At 25.9% G+C, this 21,721-nt stretch overlaps 2 protein-coding genes across 2 annotated transcripts; one reads left to right on the plus strand and one right to left on the minus strand.

Moving 5' to 3' along the window:
- Window positions 1-12,313: 12,313 nt before the first annotated feature.
- Window positions 12,314-18,745, plus strand: LOC103570595 (DNA-directed RNA polymerase I subunit RPA1). The gene is made up of 3 exons (XM_008548384.3): window positions 12,314-12,382; window positions 12,729-13,143; window positions 13,658-18,745. The coding sequence occupies exons 2-3, from the start codon at window positions 12,966-12,968 to the stop codon at window positions 18,574-18,576; spliced, it is 5,097 nt and encodes a 1,698-aa protein (XP_008546606.1). The 5' UTR covers window positions 12,314-12,382; window positions 12,729-12,965; the 3' UTR covers window positions 18,577-18,745.
- On the minus strand, window positions 18,610-20,290 carry LOC103570594 (thioredoxin-2). Its single transcript, XM_014442393.2, has 3 exons — window positions 20,071-20,290; window positions 18,965-19,195; window positions 18,610-18,881 (listed from the first exon to the last, which is right to left on the minus strand). Exons 1-3 carry the CDS (start codon window positions 20,092-20,094, stop codon window positions 18,819-18,821), a joined length of 318 nt encoding a protein of 105 aa, XP_014297879.1. The 5' UTR covers window positions 20,095-20,290; the 3' UTR covers window positions 18,610-18,818.
- Between the last annotated feature and the right edge of the window lie 1,431 nt (window positions 20,291-21,721).

Raw genomic sequence — 21,721 nt, forward strand, 5'->3', positions numbered from 1 at the left:
TAATTGATACAAGAAAAGAAAATAATAATATTTTTTCAACATAAGTAATAATATCGTGACTATCTAGATTCATTCTCATATTATTATACTAAAGGTATATATATTTCTTAAATAACGAGATATTCTCAATTCTCTTAAATTATACTTGCATAAAAATTAATTGATTAATATAATTATTACTATTTCATTATTATTATTATTGTTTTTTTTTTTTTTTTTTTTTTTTCGAAATAAAGTACCTTGATCTGATCATATGTACACGTACATTTCTAAATTTAATAGTCATCGTGCAAATATACTTTAAAATTCCATATTATTTTCTTCTTACACTCAACATTCAACTTATCGTGTAAAGTTTTTATTATACTACTATGTCAGCTACAACACACATTAGTCCACAGCGTTTTCAACATCAATATTTTATGTTTCAGATAAATATTTTAACATTAATATATAATATATAACAATTATTATTTTTAGATCAAAATCATTAAATTTTTTTTTTTTTTAATAATTATACAGAATCAAAATATTTTTTTTTTCTAAATTTATTGATTAACTTTATATGATAATTAAAATAAACAAAAGATTCTGGAGTAAGTTTTAAAGTAAAGATTTTTAATAAACATTAAATTCAAATCGTATACTATAATCGTATTAAATATATTTAATAAATTAGTAGTGACTGTAGGTTGCTCGTAATTTATTAATTAATAATCGTATAAAAAATCAAATTTAACATTATTATTATATTTATTATTTTACATACTCAAAATTTTTATTCATCCAAACTCTGCCATATTCGCTAAAATTTTTTTCGATATTCATATCAAATATTCATCAATAAGCGGCAAAATTTAACTGTCGTGTTGAATATTATTAAAAGTTGAATTAATAAAATACAGAATAATTATTCTTCAATCAAGTTTGTATTGCAATTAATATGAATTATAGTAATTAAATATATTATTTTATTGAACAATTGGTAATAAGAATAAAAAAAAAAAAAAAAAAAAAAAAAAAAAAAAAAAAACCCCTCAAATAAAATAAAATTTATTATAAAACAGTTAGTTTATTTTTATTTTAAAAATATAAATTCCAACATAATTAACTATAATCGAGACATATATTATAAAGTATATGCTATATAAAAAAGTAATAATGCTCATTATATTTTTTCAATATATCGGATAATATACTTAAAAATATATAATATAAAATTTTTTTTTTTAATTGAGAAAATGAATATTAAACATTTCAGTTTAACTGAGAAAATAAAATGAAGAAATATCTAAAAAGATCCAAATATCTCAATATATATATATATATATATATATATATATATATATATATATATATATATATTAAGTAGATTTTGGAGTCAACATACAACTCTGACTATGAAAAACTGAATTAGACTATTTTGGATTCAGATTATGATGTAAGCTTGGAATGAACCTTTTAAAATTGAAATTTATTTTTAAATTCAATGATACCTGCGTAGAATTTAATATTTGTTAATAAATAATATTATATATCATATTCGTTCATTCTAAAAATATTTAATTAAAACGGTAAAAAAAAATGTTGATTTAATATATAAGTATAATTTTTTTCATGCGGGTCAATTGTTTGTATTTTTTATAAACCAAGTTTGCTGTTTGACAATTTCATAAGTTACAAAATTATTTAAATTTACATTAAATTACAAATAAAACTATTATTTTTCTAATTTCATATATATTATTAAATTCTTACTGGATTTTTTTCTACAAAACACTTATAATACTTATTACAAATAAAACCCATCATACTTTGATATTTATTATTATTATTATTATTTCTTTAAAAATACAAATATTAATAATGACAATTGACATGAAATTTGACTTGGATGTCTTATTAAACATGTTTTATTGTAGTCACGAGTCAACGGCGGGAGTAAACTTACTCTATACTATGCCCGTTATTACTAACGCTTTGCCTCGGTGAGCTAACAATTATTAACCGACATAGTGTAATTTTTTTATCAATACTTTTTTTATTATTATATACAAATTAAACTAATTTCATATCATTTGCTTTATTCTTAATCATCAATTACAATTTATCAATCATTTATTTATTACTCACATTTTTTTTGTAAACAATATTTATTTTATAAAAATTTTCTTTAATACTAAAACATCATTTCACATTCACAAATTTTTTAATAACTTGATAGAAATAATAACTACAAATAATTTAAAATAATATTTTAGTATTGATCTTTAAACTCCAACGAATTTATATATATTTTATATACGTTTCGTAATAAAAGTGACACTTATTTTAAAATATTTTAATATCTAGAAAACAAAATGACCTCTTCTTATTAAATAGAAACATCGGAATCTTAATAGATATTCTTTCTTTGCCTTTTTTTTTACCACTGTAAATTGTGGTATTAGTATTCCTGTTGTTATTTCAACATAAATGATTAATTAATTACAAGTAACTGAATATATATATATATATATATATATATATATATATATATATATATATATATATATATAATATGTACTTGTTTCCTTAACGATACATACATTAAATTTTTTTTTACAATATTTATTCAACAATTTTGCTATACTAATCATTTTTTAAGCATTTCTATTTTTATTTACAAGTCAACGGCATGAGTAAATTTATACTGTTCTCTATAGCTCATCACTATCTACGCTTTGCTTCGTTCAATAAATAATTATGAAGCAACATAGTCCAATTTTTTTTTATAAATACACTGAGAAAAAAAAATACTTTTAATGAGAATATTTACTTGATATAAGAACATATATGCTTGATAATTTTCAAGAATATATTATTTTGTCTCAAGAATTCGTAGAATTGAAGGAAATAATTATTATTCAATTCAAGTAAAGCTATTCTTTTGTTTACTCGTAGTATAATATCAAATTCATATAATAACAAAAATAAATTTGATGCTCTTTTCTCAAGAAATTAATAATTAAAAATAATAAAATAAATATTTTGAACGGATTTCTTGAACCAAGAAATTCTTGTTTGGAAAATAGTACTTTTTTTTCTCAGTGTACTTTCAATCACATATTATAATTTTCTCACATTTCATTAACTATCTTAAACAATTCTGTAATATTAATTTAAAAAATTTTAATATGTTTTATATTTTTATTCATTAAATTTTTTAGTAAAATTGAATAAAGAAAATAATACACACAATATTAAAGCGATATATTTTATTAACGTGATAATAGTAATCTCTTTTCATTATGCATTGAAATTATTTTTTTTTTTTTTTTTTTAAAACCAACAATTTTTTCTTTTTGACAATTTCAGAAATTATTAATCAATCGAATTAAAAATGAAACTGTTATTTTTAAAATTATAGATAGTACATTAATAACTTGGTAAACTGCGGTAGTACTTGAGCTAAGCTTTTTGAATGCAATTTTATTATAATCAACATTAAAAATGTAAAAAAAAAATTTTTCATCATAGTCTTAATATCAAGAACCGAAAAAATAAAATTAATTATAATATATTTACAGTTCTTTTCTTTTTATTATTTATTTTACTTATTTATATCAAAATTTATCTTGAGTTGACTATTGCATGTTTATATTTATTAAAAACATTTTTTTAAAAAAATTTTTTTTTTCTTTTTACATTATATAAGCACCTTCGATTATTTAACGTTTATTTATATACTGTTATTTATGTATAAATATATAATCCTGTCATTTATTTCGATAATTTATAGAACCATTAAAACCTTCTTTAATTAAAATTAACTATTAATTAAAAAATACAAATTTTCAAATGATTTAGTAAACTGTAGTAGTACTTGAGAATTAATTAAACTGCACTTAATAATTATAACTAAATTATGCCCTTCTTTTATAACTATAAATTCATTAAACTTTTTTCAAATGAACAATCCACATTTTTATTTTCTTTTTCAAATTTTTATTCATATTTTTTATTGATCACTGTTATATTTTAATTGATTTTTCATTATTATTATTTTTTCAATTTTAATTAATTTTCATTTAAATTCATTTTATCATTATTCAAATATTTGTATTACATTGAAAAAAATTTAATCTTTCTCTCTCTCTCTCTTTTTTTTTTCTTTATTAACCCAAATTTCTCATATATGTTAATTTTGCATTAAAAGAACCTTAAGTCTTTTAAAACTCCAAATCTTTAATTTTTTATCATTAACTTTATGTTCTTATATCCGTTAATTTTAATACTTTCAATATTAAAATACTTTTAATATTAGTTTTTAAAAAACAGAAAATTTTTATTTTTTATTATTGTATCAATATTATTTTTATAAAAATACAAATATTAATCGTTATAAATGGACGTGAAACTCAATTATGACTGGTTTACTGATTTTCTTACATTTGATGCTTTATTACACATCTTCAAGTCTCACGAGTAAACGGCGGGAGTAGACCTACTGTACAAGATGCCCAACACTACTGACGTTTTGCCTCAACCAAGCAATATTTATTAACCAACATAGTTTAAGTCTTTATAATTACCTTTAGATTATTTTTATAACTATAAATTACAATACACAAATCAATAATTTATTTTTTATGTTTTCACTTCTTGAAGAATAAGACTTGCCATAAAATCATAAGAAATATTTGTTATATGCCATCAATATTCAACACAATAATATCAAGTACATTTTTATATACTAATGCATTGAAGAGATACAACATTTTAATTAAAAATAAAAATTTTCCTATATTCATAAAAAAAAAAAAAAAAAAAAAAAAATAGCCGTTTTTTTATTTTTCGATACAATCTAAAAAATATGGATAACAAAAAAACATAAATGTTGTGCTTGTATACATATGTTATAATTAAATACTGCATGCGCTAAGTAATAATATCATGATCAATTTTGTCAATAATCATATTATTGAAACCTCATTCTACTAAAAAACTAACATACAAATTGATTTTTATAATTATTATTATTTTATTTTCTTTATTCTACGAGAAAAAAAAATAAAATTACTGATCAGAAAAGAAAAGTGGCTGATCTAATCATATGTAAATGTATTTCAATAATTATAAAAAAAATTCAATAATAATCATATAAATATATTATAGAATTCCAAATTTTTTTCGTCTTGCGTTGGACAGTCAATGTTTTATTACTTTTTTATTACAGCTGCAAAACACATTGTCCCACATCATCTTCAACAGAAATTTTCAATCGTATAAATTAACATTATGACAATTCTTATATATTTACTTTAATATCTTATTAATCAATAAGCACTTATACTGAATATTAAAATTTTTATAAAAATTAAATTATTTTACTATATAGTTATTATTTTTCTATCGAGTGCCCATTAAATTTATTTCTCATCATAATACCCAATTTTTTTTTTTTCTTCAATAGAACTTTTATTTTATGATTATAATGTTAATAAAAAAAAATCAAAAGACATATAAGAAACAAAATTAATTATAATATTACTGCCTGTTCATATTACCAATTATAATAATTAAAGTAAAAAAATTGATAAATTGATTTATTATCGAAATGTATGTATTTAATTTTTTTATTTCATATATTAATCTCAATAAAATAAATAAATTTACAACATAGTATTGGAAGTTTCTTATTATTTATTGAATAATTCCCTTACTCTAAGTTTAAATCTTTTCCCGCTATAAGTCTTAAAAATTTACCATTAAAATTACTTGATGCATAGTTTAAAATTTTAAGCCATTCAAATGTAAGAATTCTAGACTGTCATTTTTTTCGCTATTTACTATTCATTTTATTGTCTAAGTAACTCAACGATGTTTGTTCCTCCAGCTCGAAGAAAAATTCATGCTTCAAATGATTTACATCATGATGGATATACTTATAATAAACATAAGAAAATTGGTCAAGACCGATGGTACGTAATTCTTATTATCTCATAAATATGAAATTTATATGGTTTATAGTAATTTACAATAATTTTCATAATTTTTTTTATTATCATATTTTTTTACCTATTGAGTTACTGAAGCAATAAATGAACAGCCGTTTTCTTTATATTTCAATATTAAATCCATACGAAAAAAATATGTATGTCTCATCAATTTCATATATCAGACATATATGAGGCATATATGTCTCATATATGAAATTTACCCGCATATATATTTTCTTTGTACGGGAAGGATGCAACAAAATTAAAAGTCAAGTTCTAAAAGTTGTCAATTAAACAGCAATGAAGTCTTTTTTTATGTGATTGTGATTAAAATCTAAATGATGTAGGTGAGAATTATATAATGTTCATTTACTGGTCGGGCTCATTTACTGTACTAATCACTTTATAAGATACAATAATTTAATTGTTCGTCATTGAAAAACTTACCTTACTTTAAACTTATTCATCTTCACTTCGAGTACGACAATCATTCACCTTACTTTTGACTTGCTGAAACAATTCGAAAAAAAGTTATTTATTCGCCTTACTTTAGACGTACTCAACAAAGTCAAAAGCAAGTATGATAATTTGTTAGTATCATTGCACATCTGCAATTTTTGTTTTAGGTATGTTGTTTACAATAAAAAAAAAAAGGGAAAGGATGTCCAGGAGCTTGTAATATGTACAGGCCTCCTGGTTGCGAACTTGATTCCCAGCCAACTCACTTGGGTAAGTTAGTTGTTCTATTTCTGGTGGCTTCTGCGCATCAGGCGGGCGCATGACATTTTGCCTCTCAAGCAGTTAAATGTTTGAAAATATTATTTTAACCAATTCCTATCTGGCTACTTGGCTTTGTAACATCCATAAGAGCAGTTTTAAGGCTGTTTTTTTACCTATTGATAAGGTACAAAATGTTGTCAAAAACAATCAGATATTTATGTCGTCAAAAAAAAATATCAGCTTAAAAGACTTGACAAGAAAAATGACAAAACATAATTTACAAATTGAGATGACTTTTTAAGACGGACAAAAAAAGACAATTTTTCTATGAATCTTAGGATCAACATCTTATTTATATAAAAAAAAACTTGACAGTGAGACAAAAAAAATTTGTCCTTTTTAAGACATCTTTATAACATCTTAAATTTGTCTCTGGGCTACTTGAGTTGAAATAACATTAAAATTATACTCGAAAATATTAATCAAAATAATATTAAAATTAATTAATTCATAGAAATATATTATAAAACTATAAATTACAAAAAAAAATATTTATCTCTTTATATTCATTTATGCTACCATTTTTATTATAGGAGAACCACAGCCGTGACTTTTTGTCCTTATTATGAAAGTTCGTTTCCAAATGGGACGAGATTACCGAGGTAATCAACCAAGAAATCCAAAAAGTTTTGACGCCTATTCTTGATTTTTTATGACCGCCGAGGGATTAAATTTATTGGCATATGAGTTACAAACTAAAAAAAAAATTAAAACTCATCATAAAATTTAAATGGAGACAAAAGTTATTGGTGATGGAAGTGAAGCGTCGTTAATTCTTTGGAGTCCTTCGTTTGTATCATATTTTGATGACCGTTGTAAGAGAATGTACATCGATGGCACATTTAGGTGTAAGCCGAATTTTCGGGTGAAAACCCGTCAGCCTCAGCAATTACTGGTGATTTCGGGGTCACTTTACCGTGAGGTAAATAACAAATATAAAACAATCTCATTTTTCGTTAATAACATAATCTAGCTACTAAATAATTAAAAAATTAAACGTATTTACAGCCATTTTTGATTGTAACATACTTTTTTGTAATCGGTTTATTAGTTTAAAATATATAGCTTTTTTTAGAGCTTAAACATACAAGTAATTTCAAGCTCTAAAAATGAATGGTTTGTTCTCTCAAAATTAATCAGCGAAAAGTACTCCAATTAGCGAATATTCACTGGGCAAATAGTTTCAAGCATATGGGATTGATTTTCCGTAAATATTTACTGATTAGCAGTACTTTTTACTGATTTATTTGAAGAGACTGGAGATTGGCCTATAGGATAAATTGTTATGTAAATTTTTTATTTCATATTTTATATGTTTAGGTTTTTCCTGTAATTTACGTGTTAATGCCACGAAAAACTGAAAGCAGCTATTTAAACGTTTTAAAATACGTAAAAACATCGATCGCTCCGGATTGGAATCCTGATTTTGTTATATCGGACTTTGAACAAGCTATCCGCAATGTTGTTTCAATAACTAATCCTAATGCTCAACGAGTCGGCTGCTTTTTTCACTTCACCCATGTACGAATAATTTTGTTCAGTGTAATTTCTTCACTCATATATCAATTTTATAAATTTTGTTGATATTTAACAATAATAGAATTATTAATTGTCATTAGGCTATTGAAAAAAAATATGAGAAAACTAGGATTAAAAAAATTAATTAAAGAAAATGATGAAGCCTATAAAATTAAAAAAATTATTATGGCGCTTCCTCTTGCTCCAGCAGTTGAAATCCAGAAATTATTTTGGGATGTTGTCGCTGCAGCCACGCCATTAGTATCAAAAGCATTCAATAAATTTTTCTCATATTTTTTTAAACAATGGATAATGTGTAATCCCCCTGAAGACTGGAGTGTATTTAAAAAAGAATTATTTAAAACAAATAATCCATCTGAAGCAATAAATAAATCGATCAACACAAAATTAGGATCTATAAAAAAAACCCTCACCAATGCTGTTTACACGTTAGTTTTTAATTTTTACATCAAATCCTGCTTAAAAAAAACGATAGATTCTCATAACTGTATGTACCCTGAATAAGAAAATCGATTTAATCCATGCTAAGTATATATCTATATATTAGACGATTCAAATTGTTTTTGATCATTTCAAATAATATTTCTTGATTAGGGTATTACGGTTCATGACATTCTTGATAGAACTCATTCATTTTCATAAAGTCTCTATACCAAATTATGAGAATAGATCGGAGTATGGAATTACCACTTTAATAAAATGAATCAGTAAAAAATACTGCAAATTAGTGAATATTTATTATAGAAATAGTCTAAAAGTGTATCACTGATTCCATCAGTGAAATACTTGGGACTAATTCTCAATAAATATTTACTGATTTGCAATACTTTTTCACTAATTGATTTTAAAAGAATATCCTATTAACAAGTGCTATTGTTTTCATAGGCATCTTAGTTAGACATCAATGTAATCAACACCAGAAATTAATAGCGGCAAAAACAATCCAAAAGTCGACAATCGTCAACTTTTCGATTACCATTCGGTGAAAATTTTTTGGAAAAAAGTAAAAAAAGGAAGTATCTCGGCTGTCGAATTTATAGAATTGGTTATCAATCATTTAAAATATGTTTACAAAGAAACTTTAAAATTTGTTACTGAAAATGGTAAGCAAATAAAGAAATTAACAATTTAATGAATACTGTCCACTGTAACACGGAAAAAAATAAACTTTAAAAATTAGCTTTTGAAATTATAACCCGGAATCCGGGTATCAATATAGAGAATTTTAGCATTCCAAATAATAAATTTTATAATACGTGTCGTCAATTTTCTAAGTATCACTTACGATTTTTAAAGTTCAAATAGTAATTTTTCTTGCATAGACAATAAATTTTGATATTCATACTATAATTATTTACGTTTTAATTTATAAATTAAAGAATTACTATTTAGAATGATAGTATTTACTGATCACTTTATTACTGTATTACTTGTCGTTTCTTAATTTATATAGTTTATTTTTTTCCGTGAAAAAAAAAACTTGTATGTTAAATTATGCTAAACTTCACTCTAAAATAAATATTATTTCAGAACCGGCCATAAGAAGCTTAATTACAGAAGACTGTATTTTTCTATAGGTGATAGTTACACAGGAAAATATACATGAAATTATTCATGTGAATGGCGTCCAATTTTTAAAGCCGTCATTCAAAAAAGTTTTATTCTATACAGCAATGACCAGAGTGGAACAAAGTGTGTAATTATTAGATTTTACTTTTCTAATTATACACAGAAAAAAAAAATGTAACTTTTTCTATGTTTGCTTAGTTATTATTAATATGCTGACATAGAAATTTTTCCTATACGAACAAAAAAATACAACTACACATGTAACCCAAGAAAATTACCTGTTTTCCTGATTATATATTTAATCCCAACTAATATTTATTAAGATATTAATTTTATTCTGTTGTTTAAATAATAAGTTTAGTCGATTAAAATAAATGATAAAGTTTATTAGTAATTATATACAGTTGCACGCGCTTCTACGATACATAAGTTTATATATAGTTTCACACAATGTCTAGTTGTCAAGGGTACTTGGTAAGGAATGAATTGTGGGTCATACTTGTACATACATTATTTTTTGGGACTTGTTTAGTTCTACGCATGCGTATCTTAGATCACCACAAGGTTTGTGTGTGTCTTCTCAACGACAACATTGGAGTATTTCCAACATATTCAATAATTAAAATCTTTTAATTTATTTTTCTTTTTGTAGTTAAAACGAGAAATGGGAGCATTATATTTAATGCCATATATCAATTCGATGTAAAGAAACAGGAAGTTAAAGAATTCTATAAAAAATTACAAGAAACAATATAAATTAAGTTAATAGTGTTATATTTTATTACTGTACTGTATTTTATTTTATAAATAAAGTCTATCGATAATGTAATATTATTTTTCAGTTTTTTTCTTTACATTAATAATCGTAATAAAGAAAAATCTAACAAATGATAATAAAGATTTAAAAAAAAAATTAAAATCAAAATTTTCATTGATAATGAAAAGCTGTAACCATCGCATGATAAAATTGGAAATGCTTTTATCAACATCTGCAGTTTATATGACAATGCTGCCAACCAGGTGAGACTTTGCACAAATGGCACAATACTGGCCAATAATTCTTGAGGGGTAGCATAGAATCGGGAAAAAAAAATGTCTCAAAATAAAAATGTATATTACTACTTTCATACAAATGTAAAAATATAAAAATAAAAAGTTGTAAAAAAAAAATTCAATAATTAAAAATATATATACAATTAATAAAATGTAAAATTATAAATATGTATTGTAAAATAAGTAAATATAAAAAAATCCCTATAAAAAATGTCTCTATATTTGAAAATCACTAATAAAAATATTGTCACTATTTAAAAATTACTAAATAATTTTAGTGTATATATAAAATTATGAATAATTAAAAAAAAACTAAATTAAAAGGTCACTAAAAAAAAATTACTATAAAAATAAAAAATCCTACAAACCAACATTTGCATAACCAAACACGTATATAAAAAAATTATGTGAGAATAAACCTCTCTAAAAATAATATGTCTATAAATAATCGACTGTTTTTGAATATCTCTAAAAAATATAATATCTATAATAAAATATCTGAATAAAATATAACCTACAAATTGAAGAATTTCACCATTTGCTCATAATAGTGACTAAGTTTATGTTATGAATATAAGTATTAATAATAATGATAAAACAACAACAATAATAATAATAAAAATTATGGTTATTTTTTAAAATTATGGTTTTTTACAAATTATATCTTATGTATATATTATATGTTTGCAATATAGATTACTTTTTTAACATTAATTTTAAACATTTAAAAAAAAAAATAAAAACTTGAAAAATAAACAAAGTTCTTTTATAAACTTGCATTTTTTAATTTATTTACTATTTTAACTCAACATCATAATAATAAATATAATTTTTATAATTATTAATTTTAATTTTCTATTATTATTATATCAGCATCACTGTGATAATGAGAAATTACTGATTGGTTTTATTTCTTTTTTTTTTTTTTTTTTTTCATAAACCAAACAGTACTCTGTACTTCAACTATACACTTAAATTAATTAATGTGATTAAATGATTATAATTTAATCACTTTTTTTTATAATTAATATAATATTTAATGAAATTATTAATTTATTTAATTAAAATTATGTAAATTATTACAAGCTCAGTGCTTTGGAGTAATCAAATTTCGATTTTTCACATTTACTCCAGGTCTCTTATTATTATAAGTTAACAATTATTCATTTATTTATTTATTTATTGTTTTCCTTAATATTTTTCCATCATAATAACCATAATTTTTATTATTATTATTGTTGTTGTTTTATCATTATTATTAATACTTATATTCATAACATAAACTTAGTCACTATTATGAGCAAATGGTGAAATTCTTCAATTTGTAGGTTATATTTTATTCCGATATTTTATTCAGATATTTTATTATAGATATTATATTTTTTAGAGATATTCAAAATTTTAGAGATGTTTATTTTCACATAATTTTTTTATATACGTGTTTGGTTATGCAAATGTTGGTTTGTAGGATTTTTTATTTTTATAGTAATTTTTTTTTAGTGACCTTTTAATTTAGTTTTTTTTTAATTATTCATAATTTTATATATACACTAAAATTATTTAGTAATTTTTAAATAGTGACAATATTTTTATTAGTGATTTTCAAATATAGAGACATTTTTTATAGGGATTTTTTTATATTTACTTATTTTACAATACATATTTATAATTTTACATTTTATTAATTGTATATATATTTTTAATTATTGAATTTTTTTTTTACAACTTTTTATTTTTATATTTTTACATTTGTATGAAAGTAGTAATATACATTTTTATTTTCCCGATTCTATGCTACCCCTCAAGAATTATTGGCCAGTATTGTATATGCGTTTGTGTAAACATATGAATATATGAAAGTACACGTGATTTAAATTGTTAACCTGAAAATAAAAATCACAAAACATGAACACGTGGATGTAAGAAATCTTATAAATAAATATATGAAGCTTGTAAATATATAATAATTTATATAAAGTGATAATTGGGAGTTAAAATAAATATAATAAAAGTATATATCTGTTATATTAATAATAAAAAAAAATGTCTTACCGTTTTAAATCACGTGTTTCGGCAAAACACTTGGATCCACGTGCATTAACATTTTCTATGTACTCATCTGAAGATATTAAACGTATAAGTGCTGTCAAAATCAAATCACCATTGAGTTTTAGTCAGACTGGACTTCCACTACGAGGTGGTCTTTATGATCCATCACTAGGTAATTTTATTTTTAAAAATTATTGTTAGTTGATGACACTTGACACTATGACACTGAAAGTAAGAAAGAGTGTGAATGTAGCAGACATTAGAGAAATTTAAAATTATAAGTAAATAGAGTTAATAATTTGAATAATAATATTTGTAAATAATGCACTTATTAATTTCAAAATTTTTTTAATGCGCATTTTTTAAAAATTTTATTTCATTATTTACTCCATTTATAAATAATTTAAAATTTTTCTGATGTCTGCTACATTTACACTCATTAATTTTTTACATTTTTAAATAAACAAATCAAATATCAACAGAAACTAAATTTAAAATGTGGACCCAAGTCCATTCTATAAATCTTAAAACTTCATTTTTTACAATTATTTACAATTTTTCAATTATCCGACAATTTTACTGTCATAATGACAATAATTAATTATTCATATAAAAATTTATCAGACTTCATTAATATAAATTTTATTAAAAAGCAGATGATTGACAGTTTTTTAAATTTATTTTAGGACCAACTCATACTCAATCAGATCCATGTGGAACATGCAGTGAAACATTTGCTAATTGTCCTGGTCATTTTGGTCATATAGAGTTGCCAGTACCTGTAGTCAATCCCTTATTTCACAAAGTTCTTTGTTCGTTGATAAAATTAACATGTTTGTCATGTTTTACTTTACAAATTCCCAGTCACGAAAAATTATTGCTCATCGGAAAGTTTCGTATGATCATGTCAGGATTTTATACAGAGCTTGAAGATCTAGAGCATGAAATCGGGGTATTGGTCGATAACAAAAAAGATCTTAATGCTGCGGAATTAGAGTTCCTACGTGAATCAGTTACTACATTTATAAATGATCTTAAAGAAAAAAAATCTGTTCATGATAAAGATCATCTAGAAAATCTATCAAATGTTACTACAAAAAATATAAACATCCAGTGGATTAAATATATTGACAATGTAATTAAACGATGTGCTGGCAGTAAAATTTGTATAAATTGCCACCGGCCATTTACTAAAGTATCAATTCTCAAAAACAAAATAACGGTCCAACGTGTTACTAATCTAACGGAAGACGACGAATTTTCTGATAAAAAAGTTGCGACAGTTATGCTTACTCCGGATCAATCAAAAGCATATTTACGAAAAGTTTGGCGTAATGACAAAGATGTTCTCAAAGTTATGATTCCATGCTTGTCTTCAATAGACATCGAATTTCCAACAGATATATTTTTTTTCGATTTAATTCCTGTTGTTCCACCAAAAACTCGCCCGCCAAATATGCTCAGAAATCAAGTGCTCGAACATCCGCGATCACAAGTTTATAAAAGCATAATGTCAGATTGTTTGGTACTGCGAAATATAATACAGGCAATACAAGACGGTAATACAGAGCAGCTTCCACCAGAAGGTTTGGCGGTTTATGATCAGATACGCGGTAAAACACCAACTGAAAAACTCCATAATGCGTGGCAAGGATTGCAAGCAAATGTTGATCATTTAATGGATCGCGATATGAGTAAAACTAGTGAGTCCGCAAATTGTCTAGGTGTAAAACAGATTATTGAAAAAAAAGAGGGTGTGATACGTATGCATATGATGGGAAAACGTGTTGACTTTGCAGCCCGATCGGTAATAACTCCCGATCCTAATATAAACATTGATGAGATAGGATTCCCGGAATGTTTCGCTAAAAGACTGTCGTATCCAGTGGCAGTGACACCCTGGAATGTTACTGAATTACGGCAGATGATTATAAATGGACCGAATGTTCATCCAGGAGCTAATATGATCGAAATTGATGGCTGGGTTCAGCGTCTTAGTGCTACTGACCCTCTTGCAAGAGAGGCAATTGCTAAACGATTACTCACATCTAATAAGGATACTGACTTGGCCCAATCGGTTAAAATTGTTCACCGGCATTTGCAGAACGGGGATATAATGCTGCTGAATCGTCAACCAACATTACACAAGCCCAGTATTATGGCACACAAAGCGAGGATTCTTAAAGGTGAGCAGACTATACGTTTACATTATTCTAATTGTAAAGCATACAATGCTGATTTTGATGGTGATGAAATGAATGCCCACTTTCCCCAAAATGAATTGGGACGTAGTGAGGGTTATAATCTCGCGTCGGTACCTACACAGTATCTAGTACCCAAAGACGGTACACCTTTGGGAGGTTTAATTCAGGATCACGTTATTGGTGGTGTGCGTTTAACTCTACGTGGTAATTTTTTCACAAAAGATGATTATATGAATCTCGTATTGTCCGCTTTGACTGATCATGTGGGTCAGATAAAAATACTACCGCCTGCGATTATCAAACCTATTGAAATGTGGTCGGGTAAACAAGTTGTATCCACGGTTATCATAAATCTCATTCCTCGGGGTAAAGCATTAATTAATTTAACTTCGGGAGCTAAAATTCGCGCCAGTGCTTGGGAAGCTGAGAAGCCCAGAGCTTGGAAATGCGGTGAAGAATTTAAAGATCCAAATACAATGAGCGAGGCTGAAGTTATTTTACGTGGTGGTGAATTGCTTTGTGGAATTCTTGATAAAACGCATTACGGTGCTACTCCTTATGGTTTAGTTCATTGTATCTATGAATTGTATGGGGGAGCGTGCTCTACTAAAATGTTAAGTTCCTTTGCCAAATTATTCCAAATGTACTTACGTCTTATTGGTTTCACTTTGGGTGTCGAAGATATTCTTGTAGTAGAATCTGGGGATGAAAAACGGAGAGAAGTTATTTCGCGTTGTAAACTTGTAGGTGAAAGTGTCCAAAAAGAAATATTAAAATTGCCTGAAGAAACTCCGCAAGAGGTAGTTCTTGAAAAAATAGAAGAAGCTTATTGGAGAAACAAAAAATTCCGCGCGCAAATTGATCACAAGTATAAATCTACAATGGATAAGTTTACTAATGCTATTAATAAAGCTAGTTTAGGTGAAGGTCTGTTGAAAAAATTCCCCAGTAACAATCTACAGTTTATGGTGCAAACTGGTGCAAAAGGTTCTGATGTTAATCGTCTGCAGATTTCAGGATTATTAGCACAAATTGAGTTAGAAGGTAAACGACCACCATTGATGATAAGTGGACGTGGTCTACCTTGTTTCCCACCTTATTATCCATCCCCTCGTGCTGGAGGATACATAGACGGGCGTTTTATGACGGGAATTTTACCACCTGAATTTTTTTTCCATTGTATGGCTGGTCGTGAAGGTCTAATTGATACTGCTGTTAAAACCAGTCGTTCAGGTTATCTTCAAAGATGTTTGATAAAACATTTAGAAGGTGTATCAGTACACTATGACAGCACAGTAAGAGATTCTGATGGTAGTTTGATACAAATGTTGTACGGTGAAGATGGTGAAGATATTACGAAATCACGGTTTTTGCGAAAAGAACAAATGAACTTTTTGGCTGAAAATAAAAATGCGATAATTGATAAGAAGTTATTGAAACAGCTCAAAGATACTACGGAATATGGAAAAATAATGAAAAGTGTAAAAAAATTACGAAAGTGGAAATCAAAAAACGGAAGTGAGTTTCAACGTATTCGTATCTCTCCTTTTGCTAAATATTCACAGGATCATTATAAAGCTGAAAGCGCTAAAAATAAAGAAATTGATTCTGGCACAGGACGTACCAAAGCCGCGTGGTCTTTATCGAAGAAATGGGAGCATATTAGTGAAGAAGTAAAGAAAAGATACGCGAAAGAGTGTAATAAATGCCCGGAACCCATTGTAGGTGAACGGAGACAGGATTTAGATTATGGAGTTTTGACCGAACGACTAGAAAGTTTGATCGATAATTATATGGAATCACGAAAATCATTTACTTCGACAATAAGTCATGATCAAATGCGTGATTTGATATGTTTGAAGCTTATGAATACTCTTTGTCCAGCTGGTGAACCTGTAGGTCTTTTAGCAGCTCAGTCTATCGGTGAACCTTCAACTCAGATGACACTCAACACTTTTCATTTTGCCGGTCGAGGTGACATGAATGTAACTCTGGGTATTCCGCGTCTTAGAGAAATTTTAATGATGGCCTCCAAGAATATTAAAACACCTAGTATGGAAATACCTTTTAATAAAAACCTTAAAAATTTAACACGTTCTGCAAATCGTTTACGTATGAAATTAACCCGTTGTACGCTTGCTGATGTTCTAAAATCAATTCACGTTGAACGTAAAATGCAGCAACGCCCATCAAGACAATTGGAATATTATTTAACTGTTAAATTTTTACCCCACAAGTATTATAAACATGAATTTTGTTTATCTTCCAAACAAGTACTTGAGAGAACAGAAACATTATTTTTTAAAGAATTGTTCAGAGAAATAAAAAAAGTTGCCAAAAAATCTGGTACTACGCTTCTTAATGTTGATGACAAGAAAAAAAGAAATACAGAACTTGAAGATTCGTTATTAGACGGCAGAATTGATGACGATGTTGAAGAAGCTGATACTAAGTCAAATAAACGAAAAATAGATATTGGTGAGAATCATGAGTCATCAGATGAAGAAGATGGCAATACTGAAGATACATTTGCGGTTAAAAGAGCTCAAGTCCATAAAGAAATGGAAAGTTATGATGATCCAGAAGCTGAAGAAGCTCCTGAAGAAATTTCTAATGACATAGACGAAGAAAATGTTGATGATAAAAAATCAGAAACCGATGAAAATGAAGATGAAGACCAAGACGACCAAATTATTCTGTCACCAGAAATGCTTCATGCCCGGCAAATGGCCGCCGAGCAGCGTAAAATAGACGTCGTTAGTAGCTCTAGCTACGGAATAGAGTACGATTTTGATGTAGAAAAATACCATTGGTTTAAATACAGTTTCTACTTACCACTAAAGCTCATCAAGCTTGATTTACCAACAATTATTCGTGATGCAGCTAAAAAAGTTGTTTTATGGGAAACACCAGCCATTAAACGCGCCTTTACATTCGAAAATCCTGAAGGTGAAACTATTTTAAAGACAGACGGACTTAACATCGTTGAAATGGCAAAATACGTTGATGTTTTAGATCTTCAACGACTATACACTAATGACATTTACGGAATATCTCAGACTTATGGAATAGAAGCCGCGAATCGAGTTATTGTTAAAGAGGTCAAGGATGTGTTCAAGATGTATGGAATTACAGTTGATCCAAGACATTTATCGCTTATCGCTGACTACATGACCTTCGAAGGAACTTTCCAGCCACTAAGTCGTAAAGGAATGGAGACTTCAGCATCACCGTTGCAGCAAATGAGCTTCGAAAGTTCATTAGTTTTCTTGAGAAATGCAACATTACAAGGCAAGTGCGACAACTTGATATCGCCTTCAGGTAGATTGATGCTCGGGCAGCCTTGCAAAACAGGTACCGGATGCTTTGATGTAATTGATCAGCCTATACTGTCTAGTTAATAGTTAATCAATTAAATAATTAAGTCATTAATATGAATTTAAGGTTTTTTATTATTGATTGTTCAACTCATTTTAAACAAAAATAAATGCTACCTACATTGAGTGTTGCAAAATATAAGAATGATACTGTACAAATAATTACAAATAAAGCAACAATTTTTTAAGCTAATTGTGATTTTTTTTATTCTCAATTCAACAATTTTTAAGGCATTTTAATTAATATTATTTTTTGTTTTTATTGATTACTTTAATTTTTCAATCGCTTCTTTAAGTTTAGCTTCACTAGCACCGACGATAGTCTCAACCTGAAAAAATTAAATTAATTTAGTTATAATTATTTAATTTATTGTCCTTGTGATGTATCAAGGAAGTAAAAAGCTGCACTTACTACTTGACCATTCTTCACGAACTTGAATGTTGGCATACTGGAGATGTCGTACTCAGTAGCGATATCTTCACACTCGTCAACATCAACTTTAACAAATACCACAGAATCATGGATTGCTGCCAGTTCTTCGAATTTTGGGCCGATTACTTTGCAGGGACCGCACCAAGTAGCATGGAAATCAATCACAACGAGTTTACCACCAGCTTCCTCAATTCTTTTTTTCAAATCAGCCTAGAAAATTTGTATATTTTAATCCTATTATCTTTAAATAGAGCAGACAATAATTTTGGCGCCACGAATAATTTATCGAGGTCACTAACGATTTAAAATAATCGATGATCATAGATTTGATTTTCTATCACTATTGTTGTGATTAAATTTTGATCATCTATTTATATATTTAATTGTAAAATATTATTACCAAATATCCATTTTTAATTTTTGAATATTAAATTTAAATAATTATTTTTTTTAATGTTTCAACTGATAATTTGATTTAAAGTTTTGTAAATACCTGAGGTGCCATAATAATTATTAATTAAATTTTGTTTTACAAAATTTAAAACAGCCTACTGTTACTTTATTAAAGTAATAACAATTTGAAAAACAATAATTACTTTTTAAAAACAATTTTTAAAAAATCGCGCGAAAACTGATAATTCAAATTTATAAAAATTAATATCTGTATTGTTTTACTATGGCAAAAATGAAAGACAATCATTAATAACGTAATAATTACAAGGTCATAATCGAATTGATAAAATAATCGATTCATCGATTTTGACGCATAAAAATTACAAACGACCCGCCCATACGCTTACGATAAATCGCGTCATCACTAATTCAAACATATTAATTATTATAAAAAAAAAATATACATACATCTAATAATCAATTACAATTACGTAATCACTTATAACAATTATTTGAATTCAAACTCCATGAATATATTGTAACAATTAATGAAAAATATATTTTTAGAATGTAAAGTTAATGAAAACAAAAATTGGTTAAAAAATGGCGGCTCCGAATGCCACATTTTTGAATAAAATAATTATTATTAATTAAATTAAAGTGTTATTTATTTATTTAAATAAAATACTTACACTATCTTTAATGTGTACAGCCATTTCAAAGTTATTTTATAATTTATCGTTATGATAAATCTAGATAATAAATATATACTTTAAACAAAGTCTAAGTAGTCGGTTGGTTGAAACAATTGTTACGGTAGAAATGCAGAATGTAGAATGAAACTGCCGAATACGAATGAAAATCCGAATACTCGTGGCCAGTGGCGTTGTCTTTTTTTATACTTTATATATTTTATACACTATAGGTTCTTTCATAATAATCAATTTTAGGTATAAGATAGTCTTTAAAATCTATAGTTTATAACACACTCATACACTCATATATGTGTGTGAATGTATGAAATATGTGTTTGTATAATCTTTTATCTCTTAGATAAAAGGATAAAGATAAAAGTATCTAAAAATGTAGAGTGAGTATGAGCAAAAAAAGATATAAAATAACCGGAAGAGATGGTATATTGTAGATAATAATAATAATAAATATATGAGTCGAATGAAACCGAAGGTCAGCGGAAAGATTCGAATCATACAATGACGTCATTTAAAATTTTTCAAATGTACAAGAATGTAAGAGTAATGATTTAATTTTTTTTTATCACCCTGACCAACTGACGTTATATCTTTTTAAAGATTTTTAGTCATTTTATTCGTAACTTATAATTCAGTTATTTAATTTAACTGTTAATTGATAAACTTATTGTCAGGTATAATTGTTTTGGGTTTATGAAATTTATTTTATTTTTAGCCCTAGGGGTAAATTATTTATGATGAATGATGATGAATGATGAGTTAATTTTTTTTTTTAATAATGACTTGTAAGACTCATAGTTTAGAAATTTTTAAAGGTAAAAATTTATAAAAGTTTATTTATAGATTTATGAGAATTAAAATGAATAAGATGCAATTAATTATTTTAAGGTAAAAAATTATAGCTTGTAATCTTTACTATAAATTACAATTTAATTTTAAATAAAGCGCATTAATAATAAATGTTATCGATAAAAAAAAAATTTATTTCGACGAAATTTTGAGTTTTTAATTATTTACATAAAAGTTTTCTTTTATGTTTTATCCTTTTCAAGAATTAATTAATTATTTCAATATCATGTGTGGTTAGATTTATTATTTTTTATCGAATCAAGGAAGTTAAAGAGCTCTGAGCGACAATCTCTTTGCTTGCAATGTTATAATTAATTTTTAAAAAATCATATTTTATTTCTATAACTAATTACATAATTTAATTAATTGAAGAAAATACAAACAAGGCTTCTAATACATCAAATATTTTTACTAATGTATAGAAACTTATTATCTAAATGACTTCACGGTGATTATAGAAAATTCCTGAGCCAGAATTTTAAATTACTTGTGATTATGGGATTTATTTAAAATCTGTATGAATAAAAAAGTAAAGAAAAATTTACTATCTAGAAAGAAAACTAAAAATCCTTATAGAAATACAATCATCTATACTTTATAGATAACTCAAAATTATTTGGATAAATCGATTATTTAATAAATAACTCTGAGCAATCAGACGATAAATATTTTGACAAATCTTCCAAACGACATATCGGATATTCCTAAAATTTAAAACCATTGAATTGAGCCCTTAATTTTAGTGAGGATCGCTGTTTACGAAAATCCATAGAAATTCAGGAGT

This window comes from Microplitis demolitor, chromosome 6, assembly GCF_026212275.2.
Source record: "Microplitis demolitor isolate Queensland-Clemson2020A chromosome 6, iyMicDemo2.1a, whole genome shotgun sequence".
In the NCBI taxonomy this organism is placed as follows: Eukaryota; Metazoa; Arthropoda; class Insecta; order Hymenoptera; family Braconidae; genus Microplitis; species Microplitis demolitor.

Coding starts and splice junctions, on each gene's coding strand:
- LOC103570594 (XM_014442393.2), bottom strand. CDS start 20,094: ATGGCTGTACACATTAAAGATAGT. Junction 19,196..20,070: donor CTGTACACATTAAAGATAGT/GTAAGTATTTTA, acceptor CAAATTTTCTAG/GCTGATTTGAAAAAAAGAAT. Junction 18,882..18,964: donor TCGTGAAGAATGGTCAAGTA/GTAAGTGCAGCT, acceptor TAATTTTTTCAG/GTTGAGACTATCGTCGGTGC.
- LOC103570595 (XM_008548384.3), top strand. CDS start 12,966: ATGTCTTACCGTTTTAAATCACGTGTTTCGGCAAAACACTTGGATCCA. Junction 13,144..13,657: donor TCTTTATGATCCATCACTAG/GTAATTTTATTT, acceptor AATTTATTTTAG/GACCAACTCATACTCAATCA.